Source organism: Passer domesticus, chromosome 5 (genome assembly GCF_036417665.1).
Source record: "Passer domesticus isolate bPasDom1 chromosome 5, bPasDom1.hap1, whole genome shotgun sequence".
NCBI classification, from domain to species: domain Eukaryota; kingdom Metazoa; phylum Chordata; class Aves; order Passeriformes; family Passeridae; genus Passer; species Passer domesticus.
The window spans coordinates 32,504,071-32,531,262 of record NC_087478.1 but is presented as its reverse complement, the minus strand read 5'-3'; the positions used below and the strand labels follow the sequence as shown (position 1 = coordinate 32,531,262).

At 37.5% G+C, this 27,192-nt stretch overlaps 1 protein-coding gene and 2 long non-coding RNA genes across 21 annotated transcripts in view; 1 reads left to right on the top strand and 2 right to left on the bottom strand.

Annotated features, from left to right (window-relative positions):
- The window catches only part of GRIP1 (glutamate receptor interacting protein 1), a 304,055-nt gene that overhangs the window by 208,364 nt on the left and 68,499 nt on the right, over positions 1-27,192 (top strand). For 14 of the 19 annotated variants that reach the window (XM_064419422.1, XM_064419429.1, XM_064419424.1 and 11 more), the window contains 5 exons: positions 19,703-19,838; positions 20,761-20,906; positions 23,675-23,758; positions 24,592-24,667; positions 26,010-26,155. In XM_064419422.1, the coding sequence (XP_064275492.1) occupies positions 19,703-19,838; positions 20,761-20,906; positions 23,675-23,758; positions 24,592-24,667; positions 26,010-26,155 (588 nt within the window). Of the gene's footprint in view, positions 1-2,915; positions 3,056-4,381; positions 4,511-9,692; positions 9,797-10,783; positions 10,918-19,702; positions 19,839-20,760; positions 20,907-23,674; positions 23,759-24,591; positions 24,668-26,009; positions 26,156-27,192 lie in introns of those variants that run through there. The other 5 variants (XM_064419432.1, XM_064419433.1, XM_064419427.1 and 2 more) reach the window with 5 other exon arrangements.
- LOC135300207 (uncharacterized) lies at positions 1,674-2,919 on the bottom strand. Its single transcript, XR_010362085.1, has 3 exons — positions 2,788-2,919; positions 2,552-2,696; positions 1,674-2,004 (listed from the first exon to the last, which is right to left on the bottom strand). It is a non-coding gene; the product is annotated as an uncharacterized LOC135300207 (long non-coding RNA).
- On the bottom strand, positions 15,855-17,493 carry LOC135300208 (uncharacterized). Its single transcript, XR_010362086.1, has 3 exons — positions 17,197-17,493; positions 16,805-16,917; positions 15,855-16,175 (listed from the first exon to the last, which is right to left on the bottom strand). It is a non-coding gene; the product is annotated as an uncharacterized LOC135300208 (long non-coding RNA).

Genomic DNA, 27,192 nt, shown 5'->3' with positions numbered 1-27,192 from the left:
TGCATCTATTTCTTTTTTTTCACTTACTGAAAACTGGGGACATGGAGGGGAATGAAGTGACCTGTCACAAGAATAAAAATTATTGCTTTGTGAAGTGAGAATAAGACACCATAAATTTAAGACTGATTATAATAATATAATATAAGAAAATATTTCATAGATTCTGCAAAAAAAGTTTCATTTTGCTTTTAGTCAATATTTTTATTGACTCTTAAAACTTACCATTACTCAAAAAAAACCCAAAAAACACCACAGTTTTTTTTGAGGTGAAATGTTTCAGCTTCTCAGTGTTTCATTTTTGTTTTGATTTTTGGGAAAAGTGAATCTGTGCTCAATCTAGTTGGCATTACATTTTTTAAAAATTAAAAATCCATACTTTTTCCTTCTTCTGTCTACTGACCTAGACATGTGCACTGTCTCAGACTTCTGTCTCGTTGTGTGAAGTAGTCAAGGGCTCAGAAGAGCTATAGTATGAACTATACACTGGGAGAGCTATTTGAATCATCTGTGAATTGAGAGATTTTGTTTGGCTTAGGACGATTGCAGTTGTGAGCTGTGTCTTTCCTAAGTAAATTCTTGTTCAGAAAACGGGCACCAAATAACAGAGTAGAGGAAATATTTCCTCAAAGAGAGGAGTTTTCCTGTTGTCTGGGACAGAAGAATAACACAGCTGCCTGCCTTCTGCCCTGCTCAACACACCTAGCAGAACACCCTTGAAGTCTGGTCCTCACCATGTTGTCCAAACAACCATGTAACAACCAAGTTACATGGTTGTTTCGCCTCCCATGTAACCCTTGTGCTCCAGCTCTGCCTGCCTCTGGGACCCACAGGAGCCTTCCCAAGTCTCATTCCAGCCACCTTCTACTCCACAGTGATAATGAATCTGCTGAACAGGCAAATTATCTGCATTTATGGGGTAAGTGCATGCAAACCTTTGCAGAGACGAGCAGGAAAAGACCAAACCTAGATGTTTAAATCGTTATTTTGAGGGTCCAATAGGACCCTCTTTTTCTTTCTATTCAGTTTTTTTATTATTATCTGTCAGGTGCAAGTTTTGTACATGGCTGCAGGGAGGTGCTAACAGGTCAGTTATTAAAATAGGTCACTGTGCTCTGAAGGAAAACTGTGAAGACTTTAAAGTCTGAAATTAAAGCAACTAGATCTTTCAGTTCCTTTGTACATGTGTAAATACTGCACTTTCTTTCCACACTACCTGATTCTTTGAAGCATGCTGTAATACAGGATTCTTATTTCAGCACAGTGTTTGATCTCAAAAGCAAGGGTAGCCATCCAACTGGAGGGAAAATAGAGTGAATGTACAGCCCTGAGCACATCCTCTGCAGTGGCACAAGAACTGGAATTGCAGTCAGTAGATGGTTTGCAGCCTTGTTTGGGGGGAGCTTGGTAACAGGATTTTAATGCAAAAATAAAATGTTAAACAAACATAATTTTAGGGTAGGCTGAATTTTGAACTGCTTAGCTAGAAGGGATCACATGCAAATCAAAGAAGCTTAAAATGCCTTGAAAAGATAATATTTACAGAGCTGATACTAAAAAAGTAATTGCTGTGTGATGTAGTGTCCTCAGTAATTGCTTAGGACACAAAATATTCCTAAGAGAAGCTATGAAATACTAAGTTATTGTAATAAAACCAATAATTAACATCCTGGGAATTTTCAGGCTCTGAAATATTTAAATACACAATGTAAATGTCATTAGAAAGCAGTAAGGCAGATTTCATCCAGTCTATGGCTCTGAACACAGAGGAGCTGTTTACAAAAATACAGGGGTATGCCTTTTTTCCCCCTCCCTGGCCCACAGCCTGCTGTGCAGCAAATGCTCATATTATGTCTCAAGCTGCATCAAATCTGGCTTTCCTGAGGGGTTTGTCTACTGCCCACAGCCGACGAACTCAAATGTAGGTCAAGTGGAAGCTGAAGAATTTTAAAGACCCTTCTTCTTTCTTCACTATGATTCTTGGGCTTTTGTAACGTCTGGAAACGTCTGTTTAAATAAAAATAATATCAGAAAATTACTATCAGAAAGCAAGCAGACGTTGTGAAGAAATAAGAAAGTAATGGAATTTATATATATCTGTATATGTGTATATATATGAAAACCCAAAAATTCCAGCATCCAGTTAAATTAAAGCCAGAACATGTGATCAAGTTACGATGTCATTGAGTTGCCAATATAGAATTGTATTAACGGAATTTAAGATCATGTGTGCTGTGCCTCAGTTTAAATGAGGAAAAGTTCTGTACTGCATAGATGGAGTGCATTAATTTTCTGTTGCAAGATAATCTCATAAAAAAGTGAGAAATCTGGAAAGTAAGATGGAGAGATAAAAGGGTTTCTAAAAAAAAATCCACATTGATTGAAAAAAAAAATTAGACTTCTGAAGTGATCCTGGGATCTAAGTTCCATTAAGTGACACTGCTCAGGAGGGAGATGGCTCCCAGGTTATTCCTGTAGCTCAGCTCTTAACATCTGCGCCAGGGACTGACAGATGTGACAGACGGATGATGCGTCCCTGGGGGTATGTGTTTACCTGTGTGCAAACACTGCTCCTGAGCCAGTTTTGTTTTCCGTGGTCATTAATATGGCATTGGCAAGACGGGGAGTGTTCAAAAGGAGCTGTTCCCATGCCTCAGTTAACTTGGTCCAATTCCTTCAGGCTCCTCTGTTGAGTAAAACTGCAGAAGATTTAAACAATCCCATTATTTTTTGACAGAGTGCTCCTAACATCGACAGACCCCCTTGCATCATTTGCTACAGTGCAGCCACCTTCTCAAGCAATGTTGCCTGACTTGTATGACTCAGTCATTTTTTTCATCCTTCTCAAAAGAAACCTGCCTTGCCTCTAACTTCAGCTTCCCTCAGATTTTAGAAGCACTCTGATGTCACAGATGCAGCACTGTGACATTACCTAATCCTTCATCCCCATCAAAATGTGAAATAGTCTTCATTGGCTAAGTGGTTTTGCAGAGTAAGAGCATGATTTGCCTGAGAAAACCTGTCAAAAACATCCCCAGCCTTTTTCATAGTTCTCATGGTAAGAAAAAAGAATTCATTGCAGAAGACTTGAAAATAAAACATGTATCAGTAAAAGCCTGGTTAAGAAATTCAAATATGTGTCTACAAAAGCACTTTTTTTCCCTCAATTTGCATTTTTCTCATAGACACTTACTTTTACTATGTACTTTTAAAAATCAGCACAAAATGCCACTGAAGAGATTTTAAGCATTTAGAAATCCATTAGCTGTAACCTCTGCAGTCCCAGTTATTATGGTAACGATCTTGGGTGATTTCCGAGCAGAAGCAAACGTTCTGACCTGTGAAATGCAGATCACAGGCTAGTAAGCTTTTCTGCTCTTGAGGTGTTTATTGTATCTGCAAAGTCATTTGCTGATTTTCATGTTTGATGAGAGGCTCCAGTTGCTGTATCATTTACAGGCTTCCCTGTGTGTTTGTTTAACCTGCTGGAGGTTTACCAAATGGTCTGTGAAGCAGCTGCAGAGCTATATGTCTTTTCCTTCCCACTGACATTGAAAATTTCTGAATTTGCTTTCACATGTTTATTACTGAAGATTTCTTTCTTGTCCTTCCTCCTTTTCATCAAAATAACTTTTTTGGAAGGACTTCATATGTCATTCATGTGTCATACACAGATAAACAAAAAAGAAATTTGTCCCTTGTCAAAAATTAACAAAGGTCACTGAGTTCTTACCTAATTGAGATTGCTGATGATTTATTTATACATATTCTTTACAGGTCTGCTACATGCTGGTGTTTTTCAATACTGAAAAGGATTAGAATAGAGAACAGTCTCATTTGACTCCTTTTACCATGAAGGAGAAAATGTATTAAGGGCAGTACTGTACACAAGGAATATGCACTTTTTCAAATACCCAACTGATTCAAGGTGTGAAAATTTACCTGACTTGAAATGATTTTTGCTATTCACACAGCCAGGAGCAGCAGTTTTACTGCTGATGGTACCAAACACCTTCATTCATGCACATTTGGATTTAATTTCATATAGTTTTGCCAACCTTCAGCCTTTTAAATAAAATGTATTAATTTATTGCAGCTGCATTTTTTCCCTGGAAAAATCATTTTAGCTATATGTAGTATAGGATGATATACGATATATCATCTATAACATCATAAAAAAACTGTCTCAGCAGTTTAGCTGTTGTGTACACATTTTGGGGCAGGGATGGGCAGTTCTGAGCAAATTGTTACGTACTCAGGAAATGTGCTTGCAGTGTGTACGTGTGCATGTACTCCTCTGGCCATTTGCTAATTTGAAGCATGAGTCCCTGGCATTGCCTTCCAGTCGTGGTGATGTCACAGGATTTTTCAGTGGAGCTTGGAACCTGAAAATAGGCTGGGAAGCATCAGTGCATCTCCTGAGGTTGGGGGTCCCGTCTTCCAGGACAATTGTTTTCCTGCACGATTCTGGCATGCTCTGTAAGCTCCACAAAGGGAAATTGCCCTTATGATGGTTGGTTTTGTTCTTTTTTATCAGTGCTGGTGATGTCTGTTGAAAAATTTATTCTCCTTTAAAGGTTTCGGTTAGAAGAGGAAGCATGGTGTAGTGGACGTGAGGAGAAGGAAACAAGGGGAAAAAGAATGATGGTAAAGACTAGGTTTGAAATAGGAGCATGGAGACAGTCTCTGAAAGAGACACAGGACTAGGTGGGAGCATGGAAAGAGGGAGGAACACCATATGCTCTTAAAAGGTGTTGGAAGGAGTGCCAAGCAGAGGGAGATTTGTAACCCTGGGATTGTGCAACTGATTGTGATCCCTTTCTGGCTGAACATAAAACTTGCCAATCCAAACAGCACTGCTGTCTACAAGAAGTTGTAAAAGTTTGTGAAACCAGACTGACTGTCCCTTGTGGAATACCGCAACCTATTACAGCTACTAGAGGTTCTTCTAGGTAACTGAGAAGCTAAAATTGAGTATTGACCTTTTGAAAAATGACTGCATTTTCACGGGATAGCACTGCTGGGCTTTCTTGGGGCAAGAAAAGGGGGTATCTTCAGAAAAATTGATAGTACATGAGAAGAAGATTCACAAGGAATGCTCACTCTGTTCAGAAGTAAGAAAATGTATTAAAAAATGTTAATGCAATATGTTTTTCTCTGAGTGGAAATCTATTTAAACATTCTTCTCTATACTGCTTTCAGTCCAGAATTTGAGGAAGAATGTGTATTCAACAGCAAAAATTATTTCTGCATCGTTATTGAGGTACTCATGGATCCAGTATCTCTAGAGAGGAGGAGCAAGCAATAAATCTGTGTATACAGACTGTGTCAGTGCATTCAGAAGAGACGGAATAAGCTAATTGCCAAGAGCTTCATATGTAAATATTTAAAAGACTGAGAAGCATTGTACTCTCTAACATGACACTACTGGATGTCATGGAACTGTGGCAGGACCAGACTGGGCAAAGTAGGCTGGCTCTCATGCTGTCTCTAAACCTCATTTTCTTGCTTTCCAAGATGGAGCAGGATTAGATGGGGTGTTAATCTGACTCAGGAGAGCATTGCTTTCTTTCAAAAGTCTTGTGTTGCATGAATCTGTAGACAGAAGCATATGACTAGCAAACAAAATCCAGGCTTGTTCCTTTAAGGTCTGGGAAGTTTGCTCATCTGAGAAGTTTGGGATAATTTTTTTATCGTTTGCCTGCTTGAGTCTTTTTGCACTTAATGATTTCTTTCTATCTTACAGTTATAGATAATTAACTTGATGTTTTTAATGTTCCTAATATAATTTCTAATACCTCTTTAAAGGACTTAATGCATGATTTCCATCTGTTCAGGGTTTTTTTAATATTTCTTTCAATTTCTTCAGTGATTATCATTTCAGGGCATGAAAATAGCAAGGAAATAATATACCATCCAGAAAGATAACACCAAAATGTGCTACCCCGATCTGGATAGTAGTTTTGCCTCTTCTTTTCAACTGTATCAGTGGATCAAAGCTGCTCATTCTCACTCTACAGCCTGATTTATACACAAAAATCTTAAATTATTTTTTGTTGCTATAAAATTCTATGTCCATTTTGCCGGTATGAAATGGGTTAAAGTATTTGGTATGGAGGGTGGAGAAAAGGTTTCTTTGCTTGTTTGCCTTATAGCATTTTTATGCTTTCCATTCATTTCTTAAATCAAAAGAGGAAAAGAGCTTCTTGTGCTAGTGTGTCTTCCACATTATATCTGTGGTACATGGGCAGAGAAAGATGTAATGGTATGCTTCATAGTGTAGAATAAAAGAAATATGGTTTGTGCAGCATCTGGAAGACAAGAAGTTTATTATACCATCAGTGCAAACTAGCTTTTGTTTCCTTGCTATTTAAAAATGCAGTGGTAAGAACACAGGTCTTGTCTGTTTGGGTTTCAATGTATTTATTGTGAATTTCTGAGGCCAAAAGAGGTATTTTTTTCTGTCCTAACTAAACTTTTTTTCTGTCCTAACTAAACTTTAATTCAACTTGTATTTGAATTAAATTTTAGAAGGACATTCAATCTATTTATGGGTGCCAGTGATGCAAAACCCATCACAACCTTTTGTTGTTAGACTCACTGCATTTATTTTTAGTTTGAGCATGCACAGGTTCAGCTTCACCTCATTTGTAAGAAAGAGTTGTTTTCATCAAAATTCACCACATCCTTTATAGACACTTCACTTTGAAATCACCATTTAATCTTCCCTTTGTTAAAATAATCAAGTTGTGCTTCAGGGGTCTTTCCTCCCAGGCATTTGCCTTTAACTATTGTGAAAACTCTTTCATTACTTTCCTGTCCTCTCTTTTGTTACTAATAATCTTGGAGAATTGTGTCAAAAGAAAAAGAAAAAGCATCTGAGTGGCAGTCACTACTCCACTGACACAAAAAGGTGTACTAAGTACTGCTGTGTTAAACTGTCTTCTGTATATATTCATGGTTTGTATTAATTATTCTGACCAGTGAGAGGTTTGATCACCTGGGAGGGTTTCCAAGTAACTTTTTGGCAACTTTAATTTTGTAATTAATTTACTGGGCACCTGTTGGGGTTTTTTTATATATAGGTGCACACATCCATTCGCATCTTTTGCATTGGTGGAGTAAGGTACTTTTTTAAGTTTATAGGTGATATACAGGCTAGGAGCATGCAGATAGTATTTTTTATTTATTTATTGTCCTTGTCCAAATTGCAGATATTGGTCTCACTTTATGTCGCTGTAGTTTGGGGAATCCACTGATGTTATGTGAATAAACACATAAAGAAGGCTCTTCAGTAAAGTTTCCCTTATTACCAACCTGAAAAGAGCACAAGAAAGCAAAACAAGGAATATTTTAATAGGGGAAAATAGAGACAAGGCCAAAGACAGGAGATTTCATTGCTCTTATTCACAGAAAACATTGGTAGAAGGGCACTGTGAGTATCAATCCGAGCAGGAACAAATGTCAGTCTTCAATGCTAATTGATTTTATTGGTGAAGCAAAACGAGCCCAGCTTAATAGTTAACTGTGAGATAAGATTCTGCCAAGACCTTCTTCCTATATTATGTGACACTGTGACCCTGAATACTTGTTGGGTAAATGATATAGAAAATGAGCATTGACCTTTGAGATACTAAAGACATAATGTCATACACAAATGAGACGTGTTAGAGCTGAATTTTAGATATCACTCCCAAATGATGAGTGAGCATACCTAATAACACAATGTGACTCTTTAACTCTTGAACCCCAAAATATTGCTTCTATAGAGGAAAGTGAGAAGTAAAAATTATGACAGGTTGTACAGGGAAATCATACCATTATGCCAAGACTTCAACAAAATGGACCAAATCTATAAAGAATAAAAATGCTACACAGTACAGGTAATATTTTCTAAATAACTTGTATTTAACATACTCACATGGGACTAAAAGCGTTCTCTTTCAAGCAGATTTCAGATTATTTTCTGGAATTGAAAGTTTAGCAAATATATTTGAAAGTCATTACAAAATTGTAGCTACAAACCTGGATACCTAATAAGGAACTTTTGCAATTTTATGATAACAATGGTATGTAACTGATGAGGTCATTAAAAGTCAAGGGCTTTTTCCTTAGCCACTAACAAAAGGTAATGGTGCAATAGAGAGCATAGTGGATGGGAACATCTGTCCAATCTCAAAGTTTGACTTACTTAATCACACACCACAGAAAATAGGAAAGCTGTTTAAGTCAGTCTAGTTTAAGTGCTAGCCAATGAGGATGATAGCTGGATATGATTATAATGTATGGTAAGATGTGCTTTTCATGGCCTGGTTAAGGGTATTGGGGAAATTGGAGTCTTTTTGACAAGTTGTAAATACATTTTATAGTCCCAGTTCCCTCTGTGTATAAAATTGGAGTAGAAACTAGAGCATTTTATTTGCTGATCCACTGCAAATTTTAATATATCTACTACCCTATAAAATTATCATTGACCAGTAGTTAAAACATGGGAATCTGTGGATAGGTAAAATGTAGGAGAATAGAGATAGTGGTGAAGGTAGGTAGTCTCACCCCTAAGGAGTTACAGCTGTGCCAGTTACCAAGCATTAAGAACAAGCCTGCCCTTAATAGGCCACAGCTGGATCCAGTTAAGAGGGGTATTATAAAAGAGCAGGTTGGCTGGTGGAGATGGCAGATAGAGTTTGTTGGTTGTGCAGAGGAGAAGGAGTCAGTGCTGTGAGGAGCTGCCCCTGAGAAATCTCCAAGAAGGTATGAAACCTTTGCAACAAGATGGCAACAGGAATCAGAAGATGTCAGGGCATCATCCATACCAAACAATCTTATGAGATTGTAGTAGCTAACATTAAGCTGATTATCTCCATCATAAGCTCTGGCTCTTCACTAAGGAAAATATTATGAGTGTACCAACCTGTTGCAACTTTTGGTAAATCAAGGGAAAGAAAAACTGGAGCAAAGACTCTCCTACAGACATTTTGTAAGACCACAGGGAGCAGAAGTTTGTTTTTTTCAAAAACACCACATATTGATTTATGTGGAGAGGAAAATAACTTCAGAATGCACTTGTTTGTGTAACTTAGCAAAGTTTTCTACCAGCCTGGTACCATATGAAATGTAAAAATTCCATAACTTTTTGTCTAGGTCTGATTAGCAAATTTTACTCTCAATGATTGTGGAAGATCTCTGTGCTGAAGCCTCTGTATTGAGAAAGGTCTGCTAAGTTCCTTCAGGGATTTTTGTAAATTTAAAATAATTTAGAATTTAAATATTTTCTTTTAAAATGCTGCTAGTATATCCTTTAAAAGTAGAAGAGAAAAAAAAAAAAACTGAGACAAACGCATCTTGTGAATTGTTTGCATGGAGTCAGCAACCTGAAGAAGTGATCTCATGCTTCAGTTTTCTTCTGTTTAAGCACAGCCTGTATTTAAGAGTCAGCTCTTTTTCACAGACAATCTTACTTTAAAAGAAGTATTTTCAACAAGTATGCTTTGAGTTGTGTTAGCAGTTTCCTCATTTGCATCCTTGTTGAGATTCTGTACATGGCACTGTGCTTGGAATGAAAGATGTCATTAAAGCCTCCAGGCAGTACTATTTAGCTGAATCTTTATCTGTTTAAGTCTATTTGAAGATTTTAGCTATTTCTTCAATCCATATAAACATTTTCCTGTCTGTTTTAACCTCTTGGTCACTGAAAGAAGAGAAGGACATTGCAATAGACGCAACAGACAAGATGTGTTTTTGAAGTAGAAGGTGAACTAGAATATACAGTTAGCAAGTCTTAATGTTTTTGGAGAGGAAGGTAAGTGTAATCTTTGTTCCTTTTCACCCAAAGTTTCTGGAGAATAAGAGTAAATGTTGAAAGAAAAGCCAAAAAACTTTTCTTGTGAAACTTACGTCATGTTTTGAAGTTTGACAGAGGAAAGTCTTTTTCCTACATATAATAATGAGGCTGCTCTGGGATAGTATAAGCCTCTTATGTTGATGTCACATTTAGATTTTTACAAAAACCTGCAAACACCTTCTTGAAGTGACCTGAAGAATGTGAAATGTTCCTTTTGTCTCACAGGCTAGTGTGTTCAATATCACTATGTGCTAATATGATGCCATCTCAGTTTCTGTGCTAATTTAATGGGATATGGTGACAATTTAGATAAATAAAGAAATCACATAGGTAGATTCTTGCAGCTGGGTATTTTACTGTTTCGCTGCAGTGATTTGTTCAGCAAGCTTGACTGTCTAATAAGCTAGTTCATGCAAATGAAGGCATCTGTCTTCATCCCTTTTTGCCATTAGTTCATTATGCATACATTAAACTTCAGGGAATAAGCACAGAGATTGATTAGATTGTTCCAGAACACAGATTAGCAGCCCAGAAATGCCTGAATTATTCCTTTTTTTTTCCCCATTTCCCCACCCCATGTTGGCACACTTACTTTACAGGAATAGTAAATTCTTGTGGATTTTAAATGCTTATTGACATCTAAAGTCATAACTATTTCTGTGATTTAGTAAATTTTAATATAAGCCAGTAACTTATTTTGCAGTTCTTTAACACTCCTTTTCCATTGGCTTTAACTGCATTTTTTTCTTCATCTTGAATATTGAGTAAGTTAGTAATCTTCTTGACACAGGCACTTTTTTTCCTTATAAAAACATAGTAAAAAAACAGTGCATCCTGTTTGTCAGGTTGCATATTAAATTGCCACCTGAGCCATCCTTGTAACTTTAGATTGAAGTATGCAAAAAGAATGAGTCATTGACAGATCACTTTTTAAACCATTTGTAGCAATGCATTCATCCAGCCTGATTTTGAGCTACCATCTTCCAGAGGTCAGCATTTCTGGGCTGGGGTTTTCCACAAAGGTGAAGAGTAAGCAAACCGTAAAGATATCAGCGGTCACTGAGCACAAAGGACAAAAGGTAAAATGTGTGAGAAGCATTCACTCTCATTTCCCATATTTCTCATTTTTCTCATCCATATCTCATTTTCTCAAGGATAGCCTGATCTTCTACACAGAGACTTTGATAAACCCTGTTGTTCGCTGTCAGCTGAGAATATTACCAAGTAGAAAGACAGGGTGTGCATGTCATTCAGGTGTATTTGTTCTACAGTCATTTATGTATATGACCCCTAAAAACTTAAATATCTGTTCCTTAATCTATGTACTGCAAAAAGTTATGCAGTCCCATTCCTCCAAATTTCAGATATTTGAAAATTCGCTACCCACTATTTGAATACATGAATAATAGTTTTTCTAAAAAGGAGGGACACCATCACTATATCCTTTTCTTATCCTTATTGCTTTGGTTTTGCCATGACACTAATGATCTAGCTCCATGTCATAAAAAGGAAAACCATTGTCTTGTGTTAACTAAAATGTTACATTATATAGCAACTGTAGATCATAAGAGACAATGCAAGGTATTTCAGGAAAAGTAAATGACAGCTCAAATGGAGAAATGTGATTTAATGATGCTACTGCTAAAATCTACCTGGTAGCAACAGGATGTTAAAACATTGTGGCAAACCATGTCTTAAATACCAAAAACCTGAGCAGTTCAGACAGTTCTTAATCTTAAAGAGAAAAAATATTAAGATGCTATTTGATTGGCGATCACAGTTCTGCATCGAAGGGATATCCTGAATGTAATAATGGTGCTAAAATGAGATCTTTGTCTTGAAGGTTTGTCTACTCCCAAATCAGATAGACATTATCTACACATGTAGCAGAGTTTTCATCACTTTTCAAGCTCTCAAAGCCACACTGGATATCTTTATAAGAGGTAATCTATAGGTGGAGAACCACCATATCAAGTTTCTCTCCTTGTCTCACTCAGGTGATGAGGGTGAGAATTGTTTTCAGTGGTTATTTCCTGCTTTGAAATGCACAAATGCAGTCAGTCCTGTAATCAATCCTGCCTGATCCATTTTGGTAACTGTAGAAAGCGGGGAAACTGCAGCAGTTAGGCTGTGTTTTTGTGAGTAGTGACACATCACTGTAAAGAAGCACAAATTATCAAGAGTTTTCTTGGTGTTAATTTCTCATTAAAAAGAAATTAAGAGGAATTTGGAGGAATTCATCAGAATTATGGGAAGAAATTTTATAAATCTAAATTAGTGTCTAAGTTCTGTGCTGTTCTGCACAGTAGGGTTTCTACTAGCGAAGGAGGGTTAATGAAGCCTTTATCCATTTCAGACAGAAATGTAGAAAAGACTGATGTCATGGGGCTCTATCCTTTCTTCATCACTATTGTCAACAGAGACAAGTAGAGGAGATCAGGGTTGTACTGCATGCACAAGCCATTCTTGAGTTTAAGATTTTGTTGCTTATTGCATGATCAAAATTTTCAAAAGGAGAAGCTTCTTTCATGTGGGAGATATAAATTTGAGATAGCTATGGGCATAACTTTCAGCTCAAAAGTAGCTTCTACTACCCATTCTACACCCAAGCTAACAATGATATGGTGTGGAAGCACGGAAGTTTGAGCTCTGGAAAGCTCTGCATTATCTGCTGAAGAGGTGAAGGTTGAGACCATCAAGTGCTTCATCACTGTGCTCATTTTTACCTTCCAGTGTCTTTGCTTTATAAAGCTCCACCTTGACAGTTTACTGAGCTGCTCTTGATCCAACAGATGTTCAGGAATTTGACTGCCATCATAGATAATGAGGAAGCAAAAAAATGCTTGAACTTTCTGAAAGATAGCAAGTGCCTCAAGGTGGAACTAGTCCTCATCTGAAGATAAGGAAGTTGATGATTGTAGATTTTCAAGCGATCAATGAATAGTGTAGATACATGTAGGTTTTCTCTGAAGGAGAACCCTTGATGAAAACACTAGAACTTCCCAGCTAGCTTAAGAAATAAATGTGCTTTTACTAGACTACATCATTGAGCAAATTGTAGTTTGCGCTGCATTTTTATTCCAACCCTATGACAAGGTGGCATGTTAGGGATAATTTATTTTTTTTTTTTAGATAATAATACAATAAAAGATTTTGTTGTTTTGATTTAACTAAATGTGGGTAGTCTTACAGTAATAAAGAATTAAAGCATTCATATTTACTGAAGCTAAATGTTTTAATGTTTTATAATTTTTTTTTTAATAGGTTTTCCTCTAGTTGAATTTCTCTGCTCAGGGATTATAAATAGGGAATGATTGTGTTTAGCCTGATTTTTCCAATCCTTGATGTAAAAAAAAAAAAAAAAAGTACAGAGAAAAGAATTCAGAAGTGTTCACTGACAAGGATTCCTAATAGACTCACCTGTTAGTAGAATTACATGCTATCATCTTTATTAAGATAACTCACATTGATCTCTTTGCACAATATTTGTCAAATTAATGTCGTGAATGATTTTAGGCTGATAGTACTTGGAATATTTGGGAGGATTTGGAGTATCAACATGTGTTCTTATCTTGTTTTCTGGCACTATTGTGCAATTCAGCGGTGAATACAAGGTTAAATAAAAAAAAACAAAACAAAAAAAACCACGTGCTTGAAAATGCTCTTAGTGTGGAAATTTTGCAAGCAGGACTATCTACAGGACCAAAAAACCTGTTGTTTCCTCATCAGCACTTGTCTGGCTTGAAAAAGTATCTAGACATGTGGCCATCCATCTCTTGTTTTAGTCTGTATATCTGCCACAGTTAGCCTGGAGAAACCTCTCTGCTTCTTACACAGCTGCTGCCATGGACCGCTTTTTCCTCTAAGTTAAAAGTAGCTTTTTTTTTGCATCCTCATATGAAGCCCTACTTTGTAATTTGACTTCACAGAGATCATTCTTGTCTTTTCTGTGTGAAGCTTCTTTAATGTGAAAACTTATTTTATACCATGCCACACTTACTTTCATTTTCTGGTGAATGTTGTCTACCACTCCTGTCTTCAAGGAGTGGATTCAGGTCCAAGCAGGATGTTGTGCTTTGAGCATGTGCCATCGGTAGCATGGCTGTGCTGCTGCTGGAGAAGCACTGGGGCTGCACTGTAGGATGCAAATGTTAAGCCCTGGGAAGGTAATAATGGTTTACTTCGGTCATTGTTCACTCCTGAAATGTAATTAGTGAAGTTGTTGTAGTGTGCATTGATAACAGTGTCTTATATGTTTCTTTCAATACTCTTCTGTTAAGAAATTGGTGACATTCTTTCATTAAGAATTAGGAGCCCTTTTTTTTTTTTGTCTGCAGCTGGCTTTCTGCTGGTTATTTGACTTTCAGGCTTGAGAGATATTAGTATTAAATTCTTATATTTTAGTTAGAATTTAAAATATAATGCTTAAATTCGTGGTTAAATTGAAGACCTCCTTTGTTGAATGCCTCAGTTGGGATTTAGAGAGTGTTGGCTGCCAAAGATTCTGTGAATATGAAAAATGTACCCAAAACCAAATAACACAAGAGCTAAGCTCATTTTAGATAGGCAACCAATGAACCCAGGTGTGAACTGTGCTACTGTGTCCTGCAGGCCTGGTGTTTTCAGTGAATTATGTGATCGTGTCCTGTATATCACTGCTTGTGATGGATCATAAAATACCCTTATTTCCTTTTCTGTGTCATGCCTAGGCTAGGTGGACTTTTTCTAGTCTATAAGCACTGGTGGAAGGTATTTGGATTTTAGGTAATATTTTTTGGAATGGCAAAGTCATCTTGTAGATGCTCTTACAGCTGGAGAAAAAAAAAAAAGATAAAATGGAGATCATCTAATGCCTTGTACACAACCAGAATGTGTCAGTATAAAATGAATCTGTTTTAGACAGTTTTTTGCAAGTGTCTTAGCCTTGCCTATCTCCTTTGCTTTCACTGAAAATGGTACAACATTTCACCTGTATATTTATACAGATTAACCTGGCTGCTGACCCAAGGCAGCCTGCATTGGCAGAGTTTTAAATTTACAGTGTTGTTGATAACTACGGTGTGTTGTGCCTTACAGATGTGCTCTGCTGCACCCTGTACCAGTTTGTCTTCCACTGTGGGTTGCTTGCTTCTGAATTACGACTGGTTTGGGGATTGTCCCTCCACAGGCTGGAGGGGAGGCTACAGGGCAGGTTGTGACCAGCTTCACGTCTTCAGACTCCCCTCATTGATGTGGTTTTGTTTGGTTTTGATAGAAATTTAGGTGGTTTAGAAGTTAGTGACAGCCAGTGAGGAAAAGGGCAACAAGGAATGGACTGTTCATCATCTTTCGACATCCTTCTTGTCACACTAAGAGAAATACACATACCTGCAGGACATGAAACACCGAGTAAATGAGATGTCTCCACTATAACAAACTGCTATCTGTTCCCAAAGAATTTACTTTATCTTTATGTGATTTCTTATTAAGCTGTGAGATACCTACTGGGATGTAAAGCAAAATGTTTTCTCTGCAGAATTTCTGCTGACATACAAGGGAAAATCCATTCCAGGGCAGTATTCACTATATTTTCAGCAAACTTACAATTACTTACTTGTTAATTATATATGGTTTTGATAGGAAATTGTCAATAACAGCGAGTTTGGGGTTTTTTACTTTTATGTTCAGTTCTATTTATGCCGTGTTCCAGCTGTACTTAAACTTATTCACTAGGTGGAGAACAAAGGCAAGCACTTGACCTGATTGTGTAGATTTTAGACATTTTTTGGGGTTTTAAAATGCAATTTTCACAGAAGGGCCTCAATATCTGAAATGAAGGCAAGTATTTTTGAGTATTACTTTAATATATACATTAAGATATAAAATTGTAGTAATTCAGAAAATAAATTATAATAATTTTGACTAAGAGTTCTCTCAACTTTCAAATATTTTTCTGTGAAAAAATCTCTTCTCTCATTTAGTGTTTTCTTTTTGAAGAAGTGAATATATTCCAAGTTCATAAGTCTCATGAGAATTTATTTTCCATGCTGTTTATTTATTGAAATATATTATTTATATACACCAAAGAGTAGAAGAGGACAAGAAGTCTGCTCATATATAAAATATTAGAAGCTTTACTTTGTTTCTATTATTATTGAAGAAAAATTGGTCATGGTGTTTCTTCAGTTTTACCTGTCTGCAAGTTGATCCATGTATTCATCCTCTCAGAGTAAGATTTACCCAGTCTTGAATTTGAGCATCAGCTTTATCTTTGAAGCTGTCTTGTGGTACGTTGAGTATCCCTGTAGTCCTCCAGGCTGCAGGGCAGGTCACAGTGTTAATGCACCAGCTGACCCAGCTGCAAGTCAGGCACACACAGTCAGGATATTGCAACAGCAACCTGAGAGAAGCATCCAGACCAGCAGCAGTGTAATGTTTTCTTTAGAATTCAGCTGCTGTGTATGCTCCTGCTTATAGAGCTGGAGATCTAGAGGAAGCTGTTTGGAGCAGAAACCTTTCTTTTTCATCTTATGTCTGCTTGTGTGCATATTTGTGCTCCCCTTGCCAAGCCATCTCCGTGATTCAGCGGGATTCCTGAGCACCATTCCAGGGGTGGGTGATGTCAAGAAAGCTGTAGAGTGGCTGGTGCAGCATGGACAGACATGTACCTGGGATTGTCCTTGCAACAGCAATGGAGGTCCCAAGACCCTTCCCTCCGTAGGCTGAGGGAAGGCAAGTCCAAGTGTGAATTCATAAGAAGTCTGGAAATAACTTCTGTGCTTTCCCTTCAGACGCCGCCTATGCTAATATTATTACCCGTGTGGGAGTTCATGTAGGAAAGAACAGACTCCAGAGACTTCTAACTAATTAGGAGCTTGCCGGTTGGCATAAGTAATGAATTATGAGTGAGGTGATACATGAAGTAATTTGATTTTTTACCCTCAAATTGTAACATAGCATTGTTTTAACTAGGAAACAGAGACTGACCTTGCATTAGTTGGGGAATAGCATGTACAGATGCGGTTGCATGTTGGATTGGAAATGAAGTCCCAGGGTTGTTCTGATATTGAGCATTTCAATAATACTCTGGTGGGATTAGTCTGTAATAATAATGCCAAACCAATGCAGATGAGTAAGCATGTCATATATAGTATTATAAGAACAGTAATCATGTGCGATTTAAGAAAGTGAAGATGAAAAACACAATGATGAGGGTATGAAATGGGCCTGGTTCGGAGCACTTGCAGGGATAACAGACTCTTATAAGCAAAACCAGCTTAGGTAGTTTAATTTCTTCCTGATATGATTATGTACAACAAAAGCTACAAAATCCTTCAGAGCAGCAAACCTAATGAAACTACTGTGCATGCCTAGATGACCTTATTTGTCAGTGTGCAATGAGCACTTCACACCACTCCTACCTTACAGAGCTGGTGCATCTTTCCCTCCTGCACTACGAAGGAAGAGTGCCTAGAAGTCACTGTTCTGTTGTCAGAAGTAAACAGAAATTTGTCATAATAGATGGTGAGAAGGAACGTGCCTGGTCATCACTTTCCATGCCAGTAGTTGAAGGGAATTGTATAATTGTTAGCCTGCTTAAAATACTACTTGGATCTTCTGTTCCACATGTACTTTGGGCAGCAGAGTATTGCCTAGCCTTGGACTGCAAACACAGAACCTATGTAAAACACATGACAGTATTATGCTATGGCAAAAGATTGGGCAGTGCAGTGCATTGTTTGTGTGCTGTGTATACATTACGGCAAAGTATTTATTTAAAAAAAAGAAAAACTTGGTTACTGAAAGCCAGGTTGTACTACTGAGAATTAAAAGGAAGAATTCAGTCTGGGAGATGGAAGAGGAGGAAAATTTTCCTTTGGACTCCACATCTTGTGGTTGAGTAAACCCTGAATAAACATGTGTCACACACTGGCAGAGCACCTGAGGTTGCATCATGGGTGCCAATGTACATTATCTTCAGCTGCAGTAAGTACTGTGACTGACTCTTGTATTCATTATGAATACTTACAGGTTTTTATAAAACTGAAAGCAGCATTTTGGTCCATAGCATCTCTACAGCTATGCAACATGTCTGCATGTTCAGAAGCAGGTAATCACATCTGGTCTTTCTGAGCTGTCAAAAAGGCCAGATGTGAGCAAACATTATGGGAGCTCAACAGATTCCAGATGGTACCAGATGGTGGTTTGGTGCCAGCCAAGCTGGACAATGCACTGGTTAGCTATGCTGCTCACTGCTTCTGAAAACCTGTGTTGCTGAATGCATTGCAGAATTTTGTGGTAGTAGAAGCTTTATAAGCATAGAGGAATTCTTGTCCAAGCATGTAAATCATGCTGTATTATGGTAAAAATGTGAATAACTGAAGTGAGGTCATCATTAGCTGGAATAGATGGAAGAGTGTGTCAGATACCTAGAAATGAGCAGGACCACAGGCTGATGCCACATCAGAAAAAGATTCAGCAGCTAATCCTATTAGAAGTACTTCCAAGGATTACAAGCCTATGCGCCAGGACTGGAGTCTCTTCTGAATGATTTTCTCTATCTGTCACCATTTCTTCAAATACAGTGGTAATGGTGGTGGTTTGGCAATTCTCGTTCAGGGCAGCAGTTCTTCGTCATAAAGTGAAAATGTGTTACATCATCTTCTCAGTCATGTGGAATGATCTTGACAGAGCCTTGTTCCTGTTTGTATAGTGCTACTTCTACACTTAGGGGTGAACATTTGAATATATACAAGGACCTTGCCTGGTTTTTGGGAGGCTTTTCCTCTTTAAATCTCATGCTGCCACAGCAAACTTGCTGATGCAGTGCAGATATACTGTTTACAGTGAATATATGATGTTTGTATCTGATCAATTCACCTAAAGCTGTGTATTAGTACTGAAAAGGAGGATCCTGAGATGGGTGATGCTTTCAGGATTTTTCCACGATTTCGTGTATTTTTCCAGAATACTTGGGCAGCTGGTGGTTTTACTAGGTCTTCCCTGACTGCAACAGTGGACATGGACAAGGAGTTGCAGTCCTGCTGAAACTGCATATGTAGGTTACCTTGTCCACCCATGTGCAGTAAGGACATCTCTTTGAAAGTTTGAGGCTTTTTGCTGCATGTGGCCTGCCTTTGTTTTCTGTGGAATTAACTGCATGTGGCCTGCCTTTGTTTTCTGTGGAATTAACTTACTGTTTTCCAAGAATGAAGAAACTGCAGAAGAAGGTGTTTTAGCATGTGAGGGAAATTTTATATACACTTAATCACTATGAAAGCCCTTCACTGACTTTATACCTGTTCTGCAGAAATTGCAGAGAGTTACAGTGGAGCTATATTTATGTAAAATAAGGAATAAAACTGTTAAGATCTGATGTATCTCTGTCTGGATTCTTGCTATATTCAGTTGTTCTATTAACACTGACATCTGCTAGTGGCCTCAAAGTGAGTCTGAACCTAAAATTATAGTTCTGTTATATCATTGTGTGGTTTACCCTTCTATATAATCAGTTGAAGTGCATTATAAAGCACAGAGGTCAGAGGTAGAGAGCAGAAAATGAGAAAATACAGCTTTTTTTTAAATGTGAAATAACTATCTTTAGTTATAAGTGTTCCCAGACTTCATATTTGTGTGCTCTGTATAGTATACTAGCACATTGGTGTCTTTTTTAATAACCTTTTACAGAACATATGGCTCAAGATTTATCTATATGCAGAGCCTTGTGGACAGAACTTGTAAATTGTAACATAAAAAATCTCCAGATGTACATGTTATTTCTTACTAACACAGAATGATTTTCTTGGGATGAAGGTGACATATTAGAAAGGCAACATCTGTGTTACTACTTAAATTTTAATAATGTGAATAATTTTCTTTCAACAGAGGAATTCAAGGGCTCAACAATAGTTGAATTAATGAAAAAAGAAGGCACCACCCTAGGGCTCACAGTATCGGGTGGTATCGACAAGGATGGGAAACCAAGAGTATCTAACCTTCGTCAAGGAGGAATCGCTGCTAGGTAACCACATGAGATTGCTTCACAAATACGTACTGCATCAGAAAGGTCACCTAAAAAACATGTGACTGATGCATCTATAACGGCAGCCCATCACTAGAGAACCTCAGAGGGAAAGGGCAACAGCTGGTGCTTCTTTTTGCTCAAGGCTACCTTGATATAAACTGGAAATACCAATGAAATCTTTGAAAGTTGTCATAAGACTCATGTTATTTCTTCTAAATTATGTATGTGTTATTTCTGGGGGTTTTTTTGTCTTTGAACAAAAATTTGAGAGGAGTAGCTTAACATACTGAGGGGAAAAAAAACCCAAAATGGATAAAAAGAATGATAGTGCTGCCATAATTTTATTCTTTTTTAAATTCTTCATTAGATAGCTTTGAGATTAAAAAGACTCTAAACTGATAGATACCTTGCTTACTACTACAGTGGAAAGACAAAGCTTTTAATCATGAGTGAGACAAGTGAAAAGACCAGGGTTGAACCAAATGATCCCAAGTAACTGAGTAGAACATATGCTTTTGGCCTTGGCCCATCTCCTGTTGATATGATGTTAGCTGTGAAGGCAACCAGTGTCCAAAACAAAATCATTTATGGACATTTCCTAAAGAGAGGGACAAGGATGGGGACATGAAGAAGATGACTTCCCAGATCCTATGCTCAAACCAGTCAAATCTTCCAACTCCTTTATTGTACAGCTGGTTTTGTACCTCAGGAGTGATTAATGCAACAGTGTTTTTATTTTAATATTTAACAAGCTAGAGTAAATTAACATCTTAAAATGCCACTTTCTGTTAGAAAAATCAACTCGTTTTAATCTGGCTTCATGGAAAAAAAATTCTTACAGTCACTAAACAGTAATTTAAAGGATTTAGTTTGGTTGATCGGATCTGTCTTTCACAAAAGGAATATGTATTTTCCCTAGGAGTGACCAGCTGGATGTAGGGGATTATATCAAATCTGTGAATGGAATCAACCTGACAAAATTTCGCCATGATGAGATCATCAGCCTGCTCAAGAATGTTGGTGAAAGGGTTGTGTTAGAAGTGGAATATGAGCTGCCTCCAGTGTGTAAGTATTTGCAGAGGAAACTGAAAGCCTATGTAGAATAGCAGACGTAGTCAACAGTAAGATGGACATGGTTGGTAGTAGTCATTTTAGTAATGGTTGTTTTTTAATTTTCTTTTCTTAATTCTGTTTTTTCCTGTGGCTTATAATACAGTGTTGAAGCAGTACAAAAGAACTGGCAGTACAGAGGGATGCTCTCAAAGGTTGTAAAAGCAGAAATCCCGCCAACAGCAGAGCAGAGTTACCAATCTCTGCTTTTTGTTGGTTTTTGGTTTTCTGGGGGTGTGGGTTGGTTTTTGGTTGGTTGGTTGGATTTTGTTTGGGGATTTTTGCTTAGAAGCTGATGAACTTCCCCACTGTTTTCTAGCAGCTGGAGGGGTAGTCTAATTATGTATTTGGGGTTTTTTAGGACCTCCTGACAAGCACGTGGAAAAATTTTGCATGTCCTCTGTTGATTAGTGTTTGCTTGTGGAGAGGGAACATCATGTTCTGAAGCACAGTATCTGAATTAATCAGCTGAGTTCAGAGTTACTTTGCTGCAGATGTAGTTGTTTCACCAGCATTATTTGTTTTGCATTTATTCAACTGGGCTTTCTTTGGTTTTCATCCTGTTTTTGTGTATGTGCCACTCTTGTTTGCTGAGACTGGATTTTGACACGCTAAATTACAGCAGCATTTGTAGCTTTTTCTTTAAGTCCTTGGAATTTCCAGCCTCTTCATACAAGCATAGATAATAAAGTTGGAGATAATTAGCAGTCTAGTTGTTTCCATGAACTACTAGTGAGCAAGCTGCTTTTGTTAAACATCTAAGTTTTCCAGTAAGTCATGTGGAGAAGTCCTGGCACTTCCTTCCCAGCCCCATACATAATGAAATTCTACTGTTGTTCCCATGCTTGCTCCCTCAGAGGGAGGATTGTCATAGTTTCAGAGCCAAAAAATGTCAGTCATTTAATAATGATGGATTAAATTTGGCTGAGCACTGGTAATCCCACTCCCTAGTGCTTCCTTCCATTTCTGAAGTGTTCACAGCAGGAGCATCCAGCTGCTGTTTTCAGCAGGAGCCGCCTCAGTGTTTAAAACTGGAAGGTGAGCAGAGCCTGTCCCGTGTCTGCCTTTCCCTGCTGGCAAGGGTTAAGGAGTTTTTTTCCCACAGCAGGCTGAGGCTGGGGTGCAAGGACAGGCACCTGAGTGGCTGTTCCCAAGTGGAAGAATGCTGCTGCCATTGCTCACTGCTGACCTGTGGGTTTCACCTCTCCCCTGTGGAAGTTACACAAATGGCCACACCAAACAAATGGGGAAGTGTGGATTCATCATGAACTACGTGCAAGGCCACTTTCTGTCAATAGGAATGAAGGCAGAAATTGTCTTCTCCTCATAGTCAATTTTTTTTTAGTCAGTAAAACATTTCTAACTGGAAAGAAAACAACCACATGGACTCAGTAACACAGTCATGATCTTCAAGCTGTAGCAGGAATTACTGCAGCCCAGAGAAGTGCTCTGGAGGGCCATGTTTCACCTGTTCTCCTAAGAAAATTAGATTTATGTAATTTCACTGGATGGTTCTCCTGGTTCCCTGCAGTAAGTTTTTTAATAGGGACTGAAAAACCCCCCAAAAAGTACATTACATGCAGTACCTCTCCTGGAAATTAACACCTGAGTGAGCTGGGAGCAGGGGAGTCCTCAGAGAGACAGAGGGAAGGGCAGAGAGTGCTGAGGGTCCTCTGCTCATCCTGATGCCTTTCATGATTGGCAGCACACACAGGGTAGCCTGTGGCATCCCTTGCCCCCTCAGGGTATCCTGACAGGGGAATTCTGGTTATTGCAGGCAGGAACATTAAATGACACAAGTCTTCATTAGTTCTGCTGCTCACAAATACGTATTTTTTAGAGCTGGATTGGTTTGGTTTTGATTTTTTGAATTTGATGTGTGTTTGTACTGTTTGCAGTACTTGAGTGCAAGGTGGAAAGTGTGAGTGCGTGTGATTTTGCACAAAGTCCTTTTCCCATTGGAAAATGGAGTTCCTAGACCGTGCCAAAGTTTTTCCTGTAAAAGCTAATAGCAAACTGTCTGCTGGTCTCTTAACAGCAGTGGTTTCAAATTCTGTAAAGTGGATTATCACACCCAAATGCATTGCTCTGTGCATTAGGCTTCTCACTTTCTAGTCCAGCTGTACACCAGTTCTTTAGTACTTCCAGAGAAAATACTGACTCAACTACAAGCCAAAGAACTTTTTACTAACTTAACAATTATAAGGGAGCATGCTACATTTTGAAAAAGAAAAAAAGGTCCTTGTGATGACAAAATGTATTATGCATTGTAATCTAGTAACCTAAGATCAGAGAAACATTCCAAAATGTCACTTCTAAGTGACAAAAGCAATTGTGTTCATAGCTAAACAAGAAGCTCAATAGGTACTCTTAAAGATTTCATGTCATTTTTGTCTCATTGTATATTGTCATGTTTTCTAGCACTCTTCTGTAACTATAACAAAACCAAAATTATGCCATAATTTTGGCATAAAAATTTCTCAACTGTTATATGCATCTGTGTCTTTTTTCCAAACCATTGTTAGTTTGCAAAATATCTAGTCCAAAATCCTCTCAAACGGGGGATGAGTTCTGTTTAATTACAGGTCTTCAGTCTGTCTGTTCTGTAATTGAGACTTTCCAATTGCATGACTCAATATCTTTCTTAAATTAGAAAAGGTCTAAATCTGTGTGTACAATTAGAAAAATAATAATTATTAAGGTTTTGATTCTTTTTCTTTTAGCTGTACAAGGATCAGGTCTCATCTTTAGAACTGTGGAAGTTACTTTACATAAAGAGGGGAACACTTTTGGATTTGTAATAAGAGGTGAGTTATTGTTGAGTTTGAACTCTGTATTTTCTTGTTAAAAAGTGATAAGTTTTTGAAGCACTCAGAAATATGACAAGATTTATGGCTTACAGTTTGTAAAAATCAATATATTACATTTTCCATACTCTCATATGTTGCTCTTATGAGCTGCTCTAATTTTTGTTTATGGAAGAATTTTAAGTAATCAACAATGCCAAGGAAACATGATAAACTCTGGTCACATAACACCAGATTCTGCTACCACTGAAATCACCAGGAAGATCATAGTTCTTAAAAAAAAGATATACACATAGTACTTGTATATATTAGGCATGAAATCTGATTAATACTGCTGGTAGTCTGAATTGAACAATTGAAATATTATCATTGACTTGGGAAATGGAAGAAAAGAAGCAGCTGTTAATTACAATACCCTAATAATAAATTATTATTTTCTTCAGTGAAAATGTCTTTTTTATTTAATACATAATTTATTAGTGATCTGTCATTGTTCTGAGTATACATAAAGTACAGATCTTTGTTTTCTGTGCTGCAAACATTGCAGAACAATGTGTTCACATTTTTAGAGTGAAGGTTCTAAGAAAAAAATACTTATTTAGTAAGAATCCCTCCATAGAAATGTTTTTAAAGGTTCATCTGTACATACAGTGAGTTGATTTTATTTAGATAAAATTCAGTGGAGGGTATTATTAATGGCTTGGCCATTTTTTAATTTTTTTTAGCCCATCTGTGAAGGTGCATGCTACAAGATGTAGGCTTGCCTTTTGGAAATGAGTTTTCATAAAAAGCATGAAATGAATGTATACTTTCTCTGACTTTTTCCTTTCTAGGTGGAGCACACGATGACAGAAATAAATCTCGTCCTGTAGTAATAACATGTGTCAGACCTGGAGGGCCTGCTGACAGGTACAATTCATCTTTCTCTGGAGTTCATGTGAAAGAGAAATGGAGAAGGGTGAATTATTTGGGACAGAAGTTAAGATTTTGAGTGAAATAGCTGCATTTAAATACAGTCCTTTGAAATTCGTGGGTTTGTCTTTAATTTTTGTAATAGAAATAATAAAAACTGCAGCAAAAGTAATGGGAAACCACAGAGGCTCAGCATGTTATGGTGTATGTGAACTTTATTCTAATTATTTTGGATGCAAGATTTGAAATTAAATTCCTGCAATAGGTCAGGGCACTTTTTTTTTTTTGCATTCTTCAGACAACTGATGTAGCTCTTAAGTGTGTTTTTTATACTCTAACACCACAATCTTTTTATCTTGCTGTTCAGAATAATACTGTGACCAGTTTGAGTGGTTTGTTATTCTGTTAAGATGTTTGTACATACGTGCATGTGAGGTCATGCATAGCTTTACCTGGAAAACTTCTGAGTACAGATTTATGTTTTGGCCATATTTATATATAATACCTTTTATATATATATATAAAGTAAGAATATTCACTTTATTTTTATGTACAAACTGAATTTTCAAAAATGGCATTTGTGTCCTTAAACCATTAAAGAAACTCAAAGGGCAGTTTCTTTAAAACAGATTGATATCTGTAGCCTATGCTGACATTTTTGACCTTGGAAACTGAGAAAAAATATTTCAAGAGAGCATTTCTTTTGTTCCCACACTTTATCTCCCTCATTCCCTAGTTTCCTTGTTTTTCTCCATGATTCTTAAGCTGACAGTGTTGGTATTTAATTTTCTGTTAGAATTCTGAATAGGTTGTGAGATATGCCTAGGAGACATCATTTTAGATTTAGAGCTGAATTACTTCTAGGCAGGAAGAAAGGAAAAATGGAATTATGCAAGTAAAAGATATTTTTAAAGAAAATCAATAAATGGGCATTCATATTTTGCAATCTGCTTCAGCACCCATGTGTTTGCACCTCATGTTTATTTTTAAGAAAATATCAGAGGAGGATGTGTTTATGTATGTATGAAAACAGAGTTGTGTGGACAAGGCAGAAAGAAAGCATATGTTGAGCAGAAGCTATACTTAGGTGCAATTTAACGTGACTTGATTATTTCACTGTGTGGTAAGCTGTTTTCCAGTCAGTGACTTTCCAATTAAAGCAATTTCCCTTCCACTGCGCCCTCTGATCATTCTCGCTGTCAAAGTAAATGTTAAGTGTTAAGGCAAGAGGGATGGATGTCAGGGAGGGTGCGAGAGAATCGCTTCGCATAAAAATGGTATTATCTCCAAATCAATTTGTCTTACACTAACAAAGATCACTCCTTTATTCTCCCTTTAGAGAGGGCACAATCAAACCTGGGGACAGGCTGCTGAGTGTTGATGGGATCCGACTGTTGGGAACAACACATGCTGAAGCCATGAGTATTCTGAAGCAGTGCGGGCAGGAGGCGACTCTGCTGGTGGAATACGATGTCTCAGTGATGGGTAGGTCCTGGGATAGGAAGTGGGGCTCTAACACTGGGAGCCATCTCTGATACTTTGCTGCCTGTTCTCCATGAGCTATTTTAGGAGTGGTTGTGACCTGTTATGCTCCTAGTAGCACTGCTATTCCCTTCTGCATTGTATCATTAATTCTGGGTTCATAAGGAGGTGAGCAGTATTTTACTGTAATTTAGCATTCTGACAATTCCGTGGTTTGTAGGCTGAAACCATAGTGTGGATTCTAGCAAAGTAACTTTTCCAGTGACTAGTTTATAATAAAGGTTAGTGAAGTGTAAGCATTTCTGTCTCATGAAGGAGGGGAATACTTGATCTGACAAGAATTCTTTTGCCTTTTGCTAGTGCTGCTAGTTGGACAAGACATAATTAAAAAGTCACAAGACTGCCACAGAGAAAAGAATAGGGGAGAGAAATTTTGTTAAGAATACAGAGGTGGCAAATGGCTTGAAAAATGAGCTTACTATTATACAAACTTTGATTGAACTCACTAAAAATATGGGAGGTTTTTTTGAGAATTCAAGTAGACCAGATGATTTTTAACAAGAGATTTGGAATTTATTTGTTTCCATTTGTTTTGGGAATTGTCATGTTCCCTCAAATTTTTCAAGATACAGAAAATTCATAGCAGCAAGAAACAGAAATACTCACCAGTCAGACTGAAATATTTCTTGTCTGTTTGGGGATTTTTCACTTCTTTTTCTGCTCAGTTCCACAGTCAGGATTCTAGCCTAGCAGCAAAGCAGCCTCCTAGGGATTTGTGAAATAGCACTGTCGAACTTCAAAGCCTTGGAAAAGATTAATACTGAAAAGAATAATGTCAAATATTTGCTTATTCTGGAACAGCCCTCTTTATTCTTCTCTGAGACACAGATTTGTCTTTTTTTATTACAATATATGTCTCTGTTTACTTAACTGTCAAGAGTTGAAGTGGCAGGTTTGTGTAGTGTCTGGCAGGCCTGATGGACAGTTGTACAGATTCATGTCCAGAAAGGTGGAGACAGCTCAGATGAGCTCTAGCTTCT